Genomic DNA, 15,701 nt, shown 5'->3' with positions numbered 1-15,701 from the left:
CCTGGGGCAGCCCTCCCCCTGACACTGACCTCCCCATATCCCTTCTCTAGTAGGGGTGTGTGTGGAAGGGGTGCTGGAGACCCAAGCCAGTCAGCTGGCCCTCAGGCAGGAGCTCCTGCCACAGATGAAACAGCTTTTGAAAAGCTTCTCAAAAATGGAATTTTCTCCTGCAGGCGACAATGGAGTGTGTGTGAGGAGGGGGCAAGCAGGAGGGGAACAACCCCCCCCAACCCTATGTCTCCCCACACAGCGCTCAGAAGAAAGCACTTCCAGACCCTGCAGGGCGGGGGGGCGGGAGGCGGTGTGCCAGAAGAGGCCACCCCCAGGGCAGGGCCTGGGAAGGAAAGAGGTAGGGAGCAGGTTGGGCTGGGGGGACAAAGAGGGGGTCTGGGCAGGGCTTCAGCCGTGCTCCCACGCATCTACCTCTGTGTACCCAATTACGCTCAAGCGGCGGCCTCATCATATTCAGACGCCCTCTCAGGAGCACCCCCCCACCCCGCCCATCCCCATGCATCCCCGCTGGGTGCCGAGCAAGAGGACCATATGGAGGGAATAATAAGACAATTAACTTTCCATTAAAGAATAATATATGTGGGTTTTTAGGGAGGCAAGCGGCAGCACTCCCTACCCAGCGGCATATTTCACACCCGTGCCCCCCACACACACACTCCAACACGCCCCACATCCTGATCATCTACACCAGGAGAGAAGAGGGCACCGCTTAGCCTCACTGGGAGGTGGCTGGAGCAGGGCAGGGCTGCACGAGAAGCAAATGCAGAGCCCCTAGGACAATGGTTCTGAGGCTCCAGGAACCATGGGGAGGGGCTGGGACAGGCCTGAGTGGGCTCCCTCACCTGACTCAGCACATCGGCTGGGACAGCTGTGCTGGTTCTGTGTGAGTGGGGGTCTACCTGGCCAAGGAGCTGCAGGCCTGCCACTTGGGGCACGTGCGAACCACAGTGCTCTAACAGAAGGACCCACTGTGGGGTCTTGGGGTCACAACTGCTTGAGATCCCCTTTCCTGGCCCTCCCAGGGCTGCTTCTGTCCCCTGGCACCTCTTCCCACCCCAGCTTCCTTCCTCCTCCTCTTCCCCAGCCCCTTGAGGGTTCTAAGCTTCTCTGGCTGTCTTGGACAATACTAATCTCGCCTGAGATGACCAGACGCCCAGAAGAGGACCCTCCCCAAATGAGGGCCAACCACAGCCTTGGCCAGCACCCTGTGAACCAATGTGTGAGTAGTATGTGTTTTGGGAGTTGGGGGTACCAGCTGTGGGGAGTGGTGGGCGGGGATAGGGAGAGGCCCGTCTCAGAGGCACCTACAGAGGCCCTGTCCCCGCCTCCCTGAGCCTCTCAGGAGAAGGGCCCTCAACATGGCCAGACTTTGGTCCTTGCAAGGAGCCAGCTCCAGATGTGGCACTCTGCAAATATTAATTACACATTCCCAAGGAGCACTGAGCAGATGGGGTGTGGGAATGGCCAGGGGCAGATAAGATGGGCTGGGACTGCGGCACTGTCACTGGTTCAGAAATGCCATTCCTGGCTACCCATAGAAGTAGGGACAAACAGACGCTATCGGTCTGAACCACCATGACTGTCCAGAGAAGCACAGCAGTAGGGAGGGGAGCGGGAGATTAGGGTCAGGGATCTCTGAGCCCTGGGGTCCTGGTCTCTGTAGACCCAGTTCAGCAGTCCAGGGGAGGGGGTGCCCCAGGATGGCTCCTCCAGGCAGGCCCCAGGCCTACACCTCTGCCTCGAGACTTCTCAACCCCACCGCCACTCAGGACTGGCCTGTTAGGGCTCCAGCATGGGACTGGCTGGTGGAGACAGTTGGCTGGGGCCTTGGTTTCCCCATTTGTATGATAGGACCACGGGCATAACCAGCAGCATGCAGCTGGGCTAAGGCTATCAGAGCGGCTGAGGTGGCCAGGGAAGTGGACAAGGCTCTAAGCCATTTCTGCCCAGACCAGCAGGCCCATCCCAGGCAGCCTTGTCTCACCTTTGACCCCCTCCCCAGACAGAGGATCTTCTCACTTCCTTCCAAAGAAGGTGTCTCACCAGGTCAGGAACCCATCTCAGGGCTGGTGCACCTGATGAGCCACTGGTTCTTCCTCACGTCTGACTATAATCTCTCCTGCTTTGCTTTCTCACAAGGTCCCCAGAGTTGTTCCCCTTCTACCCTTGACACCTAGTCAGAAGGAGGTAGAGCCCTGTTATACCCATCAGAATGACCTGGGCTTCAGAGTGGGGAGACCAGCCGTCTCCACATCTTCCCCCCATGCACCCCCAGGCACCTGATGAATTATTCATCCTGATCAGTCTCATTATGTAAATGAGCTCAGAGCCCAAGCATATGCTCTCTGCTCTCCCTCTCCAGGATGGGGACAATATGGTGCTGATGGGGGAGGGTAGAGAAGGCTCCAGAGACCTTGCTCAGCCTCCAGGAGCTCTGGAGGGGGCAGACTACAGTAGGTCCACACTTTTGTGGCCGGTTCACAGCAGGAGTAGGCCAGGGTTGGGGGGGAGGTGCGGCTAGGGTACCCAGTGCGGCATGACTCAGGACTGTCTGGCTAAGCATGGGGTGGGGATGGCACATGAGCACCAGGCCACAGTGGGAGCTTCTACTATGTGCTGGCCCTGGGGTTAGATGAGGAAACGTGATCAGGACTTCGTGGACAGCCCACACACCCTGCTGAGGTATACCGTGGTTTCTGACCTATAAATGGGCCACGTTCTGTACCTAGCCATGCCCCCTGGGGTTGTGGTGAGGTCTGGAGGAGGAAAGTGCCAAGGCGAGGAAAATGCTCCCGAACGCCACTGTCTGCAGTTTGTGAACTCTTGCAGCTGCCAGTTCTTGTGGCTCCCAGGTTCTGGGGGTGGGGCACCCTCCAGGACTGGGGCAGGCAGAGAGGGCGGCCATGTACGGCGAGAAGGCCAAGGGGACCCAGATGCCAGGATCACTCCAGGTGCAAAGTGTTTGGGGGCAGCTCAGAATCAGCTCACGGAGGCCTGGGGAGGGTGGGCCCCAAAGGGGGCCAAGCTGTGAGCTGGGCAGAGCTGGTGCCAGGGTCTATAGGAGCAGCGGCAGCTGGATCTGCTGCAAGTATCTTCCTGACCCGTCAGAGTGGGGCATAGGCCGAGCACATGACCCTCTCACATGTATTTGAAGCAGAGCCAAGGTAGCAGTCAGGGTTGGGGGTGGGTTGTGGGGGATGGGGTACCGACTGGTTGGCTCCCTCCTGCTCCCACAAGGTTGTCCTTTTCTTCTAGAAGTGTTCACTTGCTCCCCTGCTGCCCACCTTGCCAGAGTGCCCTGTGCCAAGAAGCAGCCCCAGAGCTGTCAGCGGGAAATAAGAGGCTGAGGAAGCAGGTGAGAAAAAACTGGAGCAGGACAGAGAGCCAGCAGCCGTCGCTGGCAGAAGGATGCCATGAGGAGCCAGGAATGCCAGGTCAGCACTCCTCCGCCTGCCTGCCAGGCTGGCCACAGCCACACCAAGCATGGCCCCCGCTCCAGCCCAGCTCCCCACTTTCCCAGGCTCATCCTGCCCACCCTTCCCTTGGGAAGCAAGCCAGAGGAAGAGCAGCGCCCTGGAACAGGAATCAGGAGCCCTGGGTCCAAGCCCCAGCAGCTCTGCCACAAGCCAGCTGCATGACTTGGGTTACCTCTGGGTGGGTGGGGGTAGGGGAAGATTTGCTCATTGCTGAAACTATCTGGAATTGCTCAACTCCCATCAGAAAGGAAGGGGACAACACATCCTAGGAGTGAAAATGATCAATGAGGAAAACTCAAATTTGATTTCTAGAAAAGGGGGTGTTTCTGCATCAGACTGTCCCTGCCATTCTCACCACTTCATCCTCCAGCCAGACCTCCTAGCCACACCATGGACCAAGAATGAAGACCAGAGAGGGTCCAGGACTTGCTCAGGAACACACAGTGCGTACACTGAGCCAGGATTCCATCTCTGATCCTCACCGTGCAGGAAGCTCAGTTGCTCAGACAGACCTGACTCTCAGGCATGAAACGTGTATATTATTTTCTCATTGGCAAACTTTCAGGGTCTGAGTTGCCCATGACTATAAAAGAGACAATGTCCTCGAGCTGAGGATTCAAAGCATGGAAGATTCTTGACTGGAGGTGCACAGTTAACTCCTTATATGGGGTACATTTTATGTCCCAATACGAAACTTGGAAAGACACACGACGCACATTCCAAGGGAACTATCATCTCTTCAGTAACCTACACGGCTGCACTTGGCAGTGCCCACTTAGAACCTAGTTAGTGCCGGGTGCTATTCTTGAGCATAAATTGACTTCTGTTCCGGAACAGCTTTTCCTACAGTGCCTTCTCTGGAAAGCTCTGCTGGCCTCCGAGCACGGCTGAGTCATTCAGAGTTCACAGGAAGAGAGTGGGATGGGGGTTACTGCAATTCAAGCCCAGCAACCAGGCAAGGGAGGTTCAGAGAGGCTGGGCTACCAGGGGGAGGACACTCAGCAAGGTGATGGCTCAGACCTCCGGACCTGGACTTTCCCTTCCCACCATGTCACCACCTCGTTAGCCACCTCTGATCAGCTCCAGCCTGTATTAGAGCTCCTATATCCACAGCCAATGTCAACACACTCCCTGCCACCCCCATTTCCTGGGCCCCTGCTATAAGCTAAGCATGGGGGCAGGACCAAGGACAACACCCCATGGTAGCTGCCCCAGGGAGGCTACATCTGCTGACCCTGGCTGTGACCAAGAGGGACGGCAGGAACCCAGTGAAGTATCTATTCACCAAGCCCCGGGCCTGGACTCTGGGTTGAATCACCAACGGTAACTCCATTTATTCTGCCGTTCCCAGGCCACCATTGGCAAGAGGTTCTCATTAATCCCCTGCCTAGTTATGATTGTACCTCCTGGTCCAAGCCCCTAGCAACAACCTCCTCGAAGTCCTGCACATACCCAGGGGTCTCACCCCAACCACTCCAAGAGCTCAGCTCCCCGAGCCTCTGAATTTCCACATAAAGAGCGACCGACAGCTCAGGAGCCCGTGGCCTGACAGCGACACATTTTGCAGCCTTCTGGGGGTGACGGATGGCCTGCTCTTCACATCACTATTTCAAACATTAACATAATCTCCCAGGATGAATGTGGTTGCTCGCACCTAATCAATCACCCCTCCCATCCCTTGATCCCTCATCTCGCCAAGCACAGGCTTTCAACTCGTCTCGTGCTGCAGCATCTTGAGTGGGCAGCACTGCTCTCTGGAGTTGTTTGGCCCGGCCACCCGACTCAGTGCATGGACACTCCCTCCGGCATCCATGCACAGCTGCATCCACTGGACCGTCCAGGGCCTGGGCTCCCATCCTGGGCGCAGCCTCAAACATAGACCTCATCTAACTGAAAATCTGAAAAGCTCAACACCCTGACATCAGAGCTGACTGGGTCCACAGTCACCTTGGGAAGAGCAGGCCAAGACCTGAAGGAGGTGCTGTTTTTCTAGTTATTTTCCCACCTGCCCCATGGGTCCAGCAGTGTCCCACCACACCAGGTCCTCAACAACACCAAACCTTCCTCACTCCTTATTTTTGAAGCCCTTCCCCACTCCCACTTAGAAGAGGGTCCCTAAAGGGAAAGCCAGTGGCACTAGGCTTACCTCACGGAGCTGCTGGACGCCCCCAAAGATCCGCATCACACCATCGATCTCCTGCTCCAGGCGCCGGGCCCAGTGCTGCATCCTGTGCAGAGAGGAGAGAGATGTCAGAGGACCCGCCTGGTGCTGGAACAGCCTAACCCCAGCCACCTAGGGCTGACCAGCAGCCACTGCCCCTTCAGAGTCCAATTTTCACTAGAAGAGAAAGAGAGGCTAGGACTCAGAGTGCGCCTGTGACTTCCTTTGAAGTCTAGACCCAGTGGCTCGGCTCTCCTCGTGTACTGTCGGACAGCCAGGGAGGAGAGCGGACTGGAGTTTAAATGCACTGAGGGAGGCCAGCAGCCTGCAGGGAGGCTATTTTTCACTGTGAAGAGCCAGGCCTTGATGCTGCTACTTTAAACATGGGGACTCTGGACACCAGGGAGCATGGAGATGTGAGTGGGCCAGGCAGTGTCTGCTACATCTCGGAGCCTCCTGTCCCCAAGGCTGGGTGGGTCCTGGGGAAAGAGGGAGAAGATGAGTCACTGCTGCCACCACCAAGTCATTGTGCAATTTGGAGCGGTCCCTGCCCCTCTGGATCTCATCTGGACAGTGAACATGGAGAGTTTCCGGCTTAGATGGCCCTCGCCTTTCCAGCATCCGGTAAACAGATGCTTATGAACTGCCCACCCATGGGTCCAATTCAGAACTTCTACCCCTTTCCGGGGGCTCAGCAAGCCCCACGAGTCCTTCACCTGAGCCACTAGCCTGAGCAGGTCTCCTTCGCGCTGGTGCCACCTGAGCTCATTTCAACCCATCTGTGTCTTAGTTTCCTCTTCCAGAAACTGGGGATAATTTGGGACCACCTCATAGGGTATGAGAAGGACACATGAGAAGAGATGGGTCAAAGGGGCTGTACAGGGATCTTTGTGAGTAGACAGGATGGACAGGTCGTCACAAAGCCCTGTATTCTCAGCCCATACCCATGAATAGGGATGGCATCTGGGGAGAGGCCTGACCCGGCTTAAACTGTGACCCCCGCTTCAGGAAGGGCCAGATCAGGTAAGCAAAATCACACCAGTCCTTGCCTGGGGCTGGCCACAGAGACATTCTCCATACTGCCAAAGGCGTTCTGCTGTGACCAAGGCCCCCACCATACTGCATCTGAAGGGTACCTCAAATTCCCCATCCCACCAGACCTAGAATGAGGCCTTTCCTGGGAGGGCTCACAGCAGAATTACCACAAAGATTTAAATATGCCATGAGTCAAGCATACCCCACAGAGCAAGGGAGGGGTGGGGTGACGCCAGCCCCTCAGCCTCTAGAGGGGTACCCCAGGAGACGTGGGGTCTGGGAGATTTCACCTGGCCCCAACACCTGCTCTGGGCCTGCCACCTCCCCTACCTCCCCTAGTACCACTCAGGGCCAGGATTCTTCTAGTTCCCTGGATCAGAAGAGCTTGAGGCTCTGCCTTGGCCCCCTGCCCCAGGCCCCTCCTCAGGCTTGTGGCTGGGGGGCTGGGCCTATGCCATTGTGTGCGCCCCGGTCGGTTGGCATGGGAACTCAGAACAGGAGGCGGGCAGATCACTAATTGCAATTTGCCAAGCTGAATGTCAGGACCATGATGGAAAAAAAAAAGTCAACATCAAAAGAAAGAAGTATTAGCTTTGGCTTGCTGCTGGCTGAGCCACAGCCTGATGCCCACCTCCGCTCCCCACCACAGGGAAAAAGCTAACCCCGAGCCCCAGCAGAGGCCAGGCTGCAGGCCAGGCTATGAAAGGCAATCAGGCCTCAGCTGCCAGCCAGGGGAGGGCAGAGCCCAGAGGAGAATGGAGAGCCCACTTGGCCCCCGGCTCCTATCCACCAGGCAATGATCATTTGGCCCTGGCTGTGGGGGGGCAGTGTGGCAGGTGGCTGTTTTGTGCTCCTGAGACAGAGCTTGGGCAGGGGGCACTAATGTTGAGATAGGCTGCTGCACAGTCCTGTGTCCAGTGGGGCAGGTGGCACATGAACGGGTAAGGCCATGGAGCGGATCTCCAAGGTGAACCATTAGCTCTGCCCTGGCCCTGACCCTTACTCCAGCCATTCACTGGTCTAGGGGACAGAATGCCACTCGTAATCCTTCCTGGGACTAACATGTACAAGGGCACCCAAGGTATGGTGCCAGCATGTCACCTTCTCTCTGGCTTCGATCCTCACAAAGAAGCAAACATTATCATCCCCAATTTACAGATGAGGGAACTGAGGCACAGAGGCTTTAAGTGACCTGTCCAAGGTCACTCCCCCAGGGAGAAGTGAAAACAGAACTTGGCCCAGGGGTGTGCTGAAGTCAGCAAGAGTCGAGAATGTACACTTCTTACCAACTCTGCATTCAGAGTCATCACTTTAGGAGCTTGAAATCCTCCATAGTGGGAATATTTATACCACAGAAATCGGCAAATGCCACCAATCGGTTTTTTGCCTGGAGAGCAAATTGTAAACATTTACTAGCACGGCAGTGATTTGACCCCAGGCTGTTGACTCTTTTCTAGTGTATCTACAGGTCTTGGGTTCAAGGATTTCACACATAAGTAAAAGAAAATTAATTGGAAGAACAGACACGGATGCCAAATTTTTATTTTGCTCAGACAACACATTATTATTATAATTACCATCATTTCATCCAAAAAAGCTATTTCAACACTAAAAAAAGTTTTAGAAGAGCCAAATCTCAGGATAGAGTCCAACTGTTCGCAAGACACACACTCACTCTCCTTCCCCACTTCTCGTGCTCTCTCTCTCACACACACAAGCACATGTGCACGTGTGCCTGTGCACACACTCTCCCACTCCCACCCCAGGCCAAGCAGCTCTAGATTCTGCTATGGGCCACAGGGACTGGCTGACCCACGACACATCAGGACACACACACCCTCCTGGGGTCCAGGGATGGCTCTAGCCCTTGGTCTGGCACGCTGGGCCTGAGGGTAGACCCCAGCTGCACCGCCCATCAGCACAGCGCTTGGAAAACAAGTTATTCTGATTATTCACCTAAAGCAAACCCAATTAGGAAGGCAATATGTGTGTCCGAGAGTCTAAAAGAACATGATAGATGATTCATTTCATCATCACAGACACATAAGTTGTGGGTTCCATGGTTTGCCTGGTGTCCCAGTGCTGAGTCCCAGGGTTGACACGTGGGACCGAGGAGGCCAGGAGTCAACTATGCACCTGCAGCATTCCCGCCCCGAGGCCAGAGAAACCACCCACTAAACCAAGAATAACCCTGGCCAGGCACGGTCATCATCACTCCAGCAGAAGGGCATGGGGAGAAAGGACATGGCTACACATCAGGATCCCCAGCCCTGAAGGGTCAAAGGAAAACCGACCAAGTCCTGCCTGGGTTCCCACCAGCCTGAGCCCATATGCCCGGCTCTGCCAGTGCCTCCCTGGTCAGATAGTGTGATCCACAGGTCAACTTCCCAATGGAGTAGATCCACCTGCTGGCTCCCCACATCCCTGTGATTTTCCATGCTCTTCATTGAGAAGACACTGCTTATCTCCAAGTGTCTCTAAGTGCCAAATTAGCAAGACAGTGAGGAGAGAGTGTCTGGGAGGAGGCACGTGCAGCCGGGGGCTGCAGCCGGGATGATGACTGGCAGAGAGAGCCTCGCACTACCATGTCCTCCAATGTGCCCGAATGTAGGGGGTACAGGCACTGTGCCCCAACTTCACAAACAAGAAAACTGAGGCCCCTGGCAAGGATGGGTGTGGGGCCACATACCACAGAGAGAAGCCAGACCTGCCCTCTTGGCTCCATCAGCTCCAGCATCCCACCCTTCCAGGGCAACACAGCCTCTGGGAAGCCTCAGGGAGAGGCTACCTCTGCCAGCTGTGTGACCTCGGAGAGTTCTGACCTCAGAGGTTCCCCTCAGAACCTTAGCTTTCCCATCTGTAAACAGGGGTAATGATCACTGGCTAAAGATTTTTCATGGCCAAATCTGCGTAGCAACCTTGATGGGCAGTATTACTATTGAGCAGTCCCCTGAGTGCAAGAAGCACATCCAATCAAGCCCCTCACTACTCAGGAAATCTCCTATGAATGCCGGCACTTGGGGGGAGGAAATATGGAGGGAGGGTGCTGTGGGAAAGGATTCCCCTAATGGCTCTCTTCAACCCCCTGCTCCCCAGGCTGAGAAAGGCCAGAACTGGGCACAGGGCAAAGATGCATGCGTCCCAGGACCGGCGGGCTGAGGGCAGCCCTGCAGGAAGAAGACCACCTGGTGCTGTGGGATGCCAGCCTTAGTCTTCAGGGCACGTTTCAGAATCAAGCAGTATACGTGAGGGAAGAAGGGTTGTCACCATCAGGGAAGAGAGCAAAGCCATTCATGTGTGGGGTGAGAAGCCGGGGCTGAGGACCCCCTTTAGCAGACAGAACCATTGAGACCCCAGCTAGAAGGCTGGGGCGGCCCCATGTCAAACTACAGAGCACTCAAGTGGAGGCCTCCAGCTCTGAGGTCAGCAGCACAGGCTCCCCCGGAGGGGAGGGGCAGGACCAGGAGGACAGCATAGGAGAGAGGAGGAGGGGAAAGGGTGGGGGAGGGAGAAAGCCTGTGTGCAGATGCAGCAGCATAGATTAAACTGCTGCCAGTTGTTAATTTTATACGTGAAGTTGTTGATCAGAATGTGATTTAATTGTACAGTATAATCCAGGCTTTTGGAATAAATTATGCAGAAAACTCATCTATAATTAAACAAATCAAAAAACCAGAGACAGGTGACACTGCAGGTTCACTCTCAGAGGGCACGAGTGGCTGTGGGCAGCCGGACTCTGCAGAGGGGCAGGAAGGGGAGGAGAGGGCTTTGTTCAAGAGCAGAAGGGGCAGGCCCAGGGGAGGCCAAGGCCTAGGAGTGGGGAGGGCCTCGGGACCCCCAAACTCTGCCTCTGCAGGCCTTCTCGCCACTCCCAAGGAGGCATTTTTGGCCATCAAAGCCCTGCTGCAGGCTGCCTCCACCAGGCAGACTGCCTGGATAAACCCCATTCATCCCACTGGGGGCCTACACACAGTCTACAGCCCTCCCCACAGCTCAGCAAGGCAGCCATTGTCGGGGGGTGGATGCTGAGGGGGGAACAGCAGGTGAAGCAGGAGGGGTGGATGGCAGGACAGGACTATGCTAGGGCAGGTGAGGGGAGTAGGAGAGCGGGCACAGCAGAGGCCACTTGCTGCCAAGGGCACTGTGAACCAAACTTGACAATAGTGGGAGCCCATGGGTCTCCTGCTTCTCTCGTGACAGGCTGGCCAATTATTCTCCCAGCTCTGGGGGAGGCAACAATTTAAAATAAAGTGCTATTTAATTATTCTGATTATATTTCAGCTGGCCTGCCACCTCCCACCTTGGTACCTTCGCAGTCTACGGAAAAGGAAAGAAAAAAAGATAGGGCAGGAGGGGGCAGATATGGGAGAGACAGGTGGAGAGACACAGACATGAAGAGAGCCCGAGAGAGCCCTGCTAGAGGGCCTCCAGGTTAGGCTGACCCTGTCCCAAGGGAGCATAACTGGTGGGTGGGCCAGGGGGCCACTCCCCCATCCCAGTCTGGAGAGGGTGTGCCTCCCCCAACAGCCACTGGAAGCTCAGAGAGCAGCTGTGGCCTCTGCTGAAGCAGGGTTTGGGACATAGCCCGCCCCTCCCCTAGGCCACAGCCCTATTGCAAATGGCAGGAAGCTGAAGTCTGCACCCAGGATCATGGCATCTCCCCCGGGGGGGTCCACCCTGACCACTCAGGTGGATGTCCCTCTCTACCTAGACTGAGTGCCTAGACACAGCCCTGGTTCTTCTGAGACCTTGTACCAGATGTACCCTCTTAGGCCTCAGTTTTCCAATCTGGAAAATAGAGATAAAGCTCACCACTTGTCCACCCCCCAGGACCCAAAGAGGAGGCAGGTGGAAACCACTGCTCCACGGAAGGGGTCCTAGCAATCATGACTGCCCCACACACTCGTGTGCACACAGACCCTTCCAGACAGCAGGGCTGCTCTCCCCACAGTCTCATCTCCTTCCTCAGACCTGCAGCTCACTAAGCAGGAGATGTCTGTGCCTCCTCCTTAGACTGGGGCCTCGAGGTGGGCTGCAGCCCCGCCATGCAGTGCTTCAGAGACCCCGACACAGGGGAGACCCCTTAGGAAGGGCAGGACCTCCCATAATCAAAGCATCCTTCCTGGTTGTCCACTCAGGAGAGACGAACTCTTGGGCCCCAGCATCCTCCAGGGCTCAAAGTCCAGGGTAGGGCCCCCGACCCCAATTTGATCACAGCCTTCTAAGAACAACAGGCCTGGCAGAGGGCAAGTCTAGCCAAGGTCACTTACTCCCATGAGGCCAACTTGGCCAAGCCACTTCATGCTGTGGAGATAGAGCGCCTGGAGGCGTGGAGACCAGTCGGCACTGGCCTCGCACTGCATAAACCACAAAGGGAAAACTGAGGCCAGGGTGCGAGGGGAGCATGCTGGCTCAGCTGATTCATGGTGATCCATGGTGATCCAGCACTTCACAAGCCGTATACTGAGGTGCAGGACTCAGAGGGATTGGCTCACCTTCAGTGGATTTGTGATTCAGCTAAAAGGACTCCTAGTGTGAGCAACATGGTGCCCCCAGGAGCACCGTCCCCACCCCTGCCCGCTCATCCCATGCACACAGGGATGAAGGCAGCCCACTTTTCACAGGGGATCCTCAGAGCTGGGGAGGGGCTGGTGCTGCTGAAGCTTGAATTAGTCCAAATCCATCAGCCTCGACTCCGTGTGTCTTGGGACCCTGCCCAAATACTGCTCCTTAATGAGGTTATTAATGATGGGACTGTCTCTTCCCTTTCTTTGCCGGGGAAAAAGATTTTCCTTCTAGTTGGCTTTCGGCTGGGAGGCAGCAAATCTGCGCCTCCCCCATCAGACTAACAGTGAACAGTCATCCAGCTTTAATTAGGGCGCCAGGTCCAGCCCAGTATTTACTCCTAATAGCCTGATGCGGGGAGGGGAGGAGAAGGCCTGGAGCCAGAGAGCTGCATCACGCAGGTCTGGGAGAGCCAGGCAGCCCATTTGGCCGAGAGAGGGATGGAGAGTGTCCAGGCTCACACAGGAAAAGGCCACAGCACTCTGCCTCACTCACCACCATCAGGGCAGGATCGAAGGCGCACAGAGGCACCAGCAGTCAGGGAGGACGACGTAGATGAGGCAAGCCAGGGACACGTGGGCTGAGAAGGGGAAGGAGGTCTCCCAGTGGTGGTTAGGAGGACAGCTTGGAAGGCTCACCTAAGCCTGACTTCTGTTTCTGCCATGGTTAGCTTTGTAGGCCTCAGGAAACTTGTCTAGAAAGTGAACCGAAGCAGTACAAGGTGACTGTATGTCGGTACGTCACACCCACAGCCACAGGGTTCCTGCGCAGCCCCTCAGCACGACCCTCCTCACCGAGCCTGGCCTGGGGTTCTCCAGCAGCAGGGAGAAGCCCCTCTGGGAGACTGCTCTTCCGTGGGAGTGAATTCTGCCCCAGCAGCCTGTGTGGGACTAGGAGAGTGGCTAGAGAAGACACCAAGGGGCAAGGGAGACAGAATGAGGTGTGGAGCAGGATGGAAAACGCCGGTCTGTGGGAGAGGTCAGGATGGAGACCCCAGACCCAGGTTGGAGGGCTGGGCCAGGGTGACGCCCTGGGCGGGGAGGCGCCCCAGGGCTGTCTCTCCTCCAGTGCCTGCCACATACCCAGCCCTGCTCTGTGGCCCACACCCAACTCTGTGGTTTGGTCTCTCCAGGTCTCAGTTTCCCTCTCTGCACAAGGAAGGGTGGCCTGAAGCCTCTACAGACCATTTGGGGGTCTATTTCCCAAGGGGTCTGATTGGGGCCTTCTTGCCTGGGGCCTGCATCATAGCAGTGACAGGCCAAGGCTCTCACTGTACTGCCTTAATTCATCCTCACAGCAGTCAGATCATCATCCCCAGTCCTCAAAGGGAAAACTGAGGCACAGTGCAATTGAGTGATGTGCCCAAGGTCACACAGCTAATGAACACCAATCAGGATGACACACACCTCTCCTCAGGATGCCAGTCTTGAATGCCCAGCTGCCAGGGTGGCATGGCCACTTGGATGTCCAACAGGCCTCTTAAACTGAATGTATCCAAAACCCAGACCTTGACCTCCCTCTGGATCCTCACTCCCCTTCTCTACCCGACGCCTTGTCTCCCCTACCTCAGCTGACGGCAGCTCCTTCTCTTCAGGCAAAAGCCTCAGGATGACCTGGAACCCGCTTTCTCTCACACCCACATCCAAGCTCTCAGTAAGTCCTGTTGGCTCCACCTGTACAATGTGCCCAAATCTGCCCACTGCCTACCACTTCCCTGGCCCCCAGCCTGGCCTGGGCCACCACCAGCTCTCTCCAGGACAAGTGCAGTCGCCAGCTCACTGGTTGTTAGCTTCTGCCCTTGCACCCACCTCCCATGGCCTATTCACCTCCACATGCAGCCAAAGCATCCTGTTGGAATCGTGTCCCTCCTCTGTCAAAGTCACGCTGCAGCTCCATGGCACCAGAGGAAAGGCAAAATCTGCCCAGTGGCTGTACTCCCAATGGCCTCCTTGACCTCGCTCCTCAGGCCACACTGGCCTCCTCACTGTGGCTTGAACACACCACTGCACTCCCTGCATAAGCCTTTGCACATGCCGTTCCTTCTGCCTGGATCAGCCTCTCCTCCAGAGTCCACGGGGCCCCTCCCCCACCTCCTTCAGTGAAGTCCACCTTGCCCCCCCCATTTTAAGTTGCACCCCCACAGCAGCAACTAATCTCCAGGTGCCCCCTGGGGGTTGTTGTTTTAGCTGGTATCCGTTAGAATTCTTCTTTACTATTTACTGTTTGCCTCTGCCCTGGGGGGCTCCTCTCTCCAGCCTGCAAGAGCAGGCCCTTTGCTGAGTGAATGCACCTCCCCAGAGTGGAGGCTGATGTCCCCACCATCCTGCCCTACCCTGCTTGTGGCCAGCCACAGGAACAGGCAGGTGGGGTGTGCAGTGGAAGTCTGCGGACAGGCTGGAAGTGCAGTGGCTGCCCCAGGGCCAACCCAGGAGGCCCTCCCTTTCCCTGGCTCTTCTCCGTATGAATTATTAAAGCTCATTTATGATGGGCCTGCCCAGGCCTGTGGCTTCCGTGCATAATTCATGGCTCTCCCAGAAAAGCCGAGTGCTGGAGCAGCCACTTCTTCCAGGAAGCAAGAAGAAAGTGCGGGGAAGGAGTGACCCACACCTAGGCTGTCCTCCACCCTCTCTGTCACCCTGTCTCCATCTCAGACAGTACAGCACTTCCACCCACCCCTGCCCCATGATGCCTTCTCCTGCACACTGGGATTCTGGTTCCCAGGGCCAGAGGACATGGGCTTCGTGCAGGCTCACCCACTTCCCTCTCTGTGCCTCAGTTTCCCGTCTGTGAACTGATGGAGTTGCTGGTTTTCAAACTGCAGTGGCAGCAGAATCACCTATTCCACTCCCTTGGTAACTGAGGCTCATGGATCTCCAAGGTGCCAACACCCATGTGTCACTATTTGTAAACTTCCCAGCAATCCAGAACTGAGACTTTGCAATGAGCAAGAGGAGCTCATGAACCAGCTGAGGCCTCCCCAGAGCAAAGCAAAAGGTCCAGGCCAGGGACACAGGGTATCTGCAGCCACTATGCCCAGGATCCACCATCTGATCCCCAGGTCCAGAGCCACCTGCCCCAGTCACTGACATAGATCGTGGGCATTTTGGGGTCTGCAGCACCTCCTTCTCCCCCCAGCATGTTCCCCAGGTAGTCAGGCACAATGCAAACGTAACTCCTGCCCAGGCCCATTAAATAACAAACAGGTAAACTGAGGTTCAGCAAGGCTGGCTCTCAGGAGGTAGATATATTGACCTAGCCCCTGTGCACCTAGCCAGGTGCTGCGATGGGGAAGTCACGTCCAAACCTGGTCTCAGGAAGTGCACGGCAGGGCTGAGGCACCATAGAGGTCACCAGGTGTGTCAGGAGGAAACCAGAAGCTCCAGCCACCTGTTCCAGCCCCACATCAGTAGCTGAAGCCTGACTGGAGGTGGCAAGATAGACCCTGTCCACGT

At 56.2% G+C, this 15,701-nt stretch overlaps 1 protein-coding gene across 1 annotated transcript in view; it reads right to left on the bottom strand.

Annotated features, from left to right (window-relative positions):
* The window catches only part of CACNA2D2 (calcium voltage-gated channel auxiliary subunit alpha2delta 2), a 141,235-nt gene that overhangs the window by 108,397 nt on the left and 17,137 nt on the right, over positions 1-15,701 (bottom strand). The window contains exons 2-3 of the mRNA XM_046686268.1: positions 5,635-5,716; positions 2,426-2,567 (exon numbers count right to left, since the gene is read on the bottom strand). Of these exons, the coding sequence (XP_046542224.1) occupies positions 2,426-2,567; positions 5,635-5,716 (224 nt within the window). The remainder of the gene's footprint in view (positions 1-2,425; positions 2,568-5,634; positions 5,717-15,701) is intronic.

The sequence above is a fragment of the Equus quagga genome, chromosome 1 (genome assembly GCF_021613505.1).
Source record: "Equus quagga isolate Etosha38 chromosome 1, UCLA_HA_Equagga_1.0, whole genome shotgun sequence".
Classification (NCBI taxonomy): domain Eukaryota; kingdom Metazoa; phylum Chordata; class Mammalia; order Perissodactyla; family Equidae; genus Equus; species Equus quagga.
This window is presented reverse-complemented; position numbering and strand designations above follow the sequence as displayed.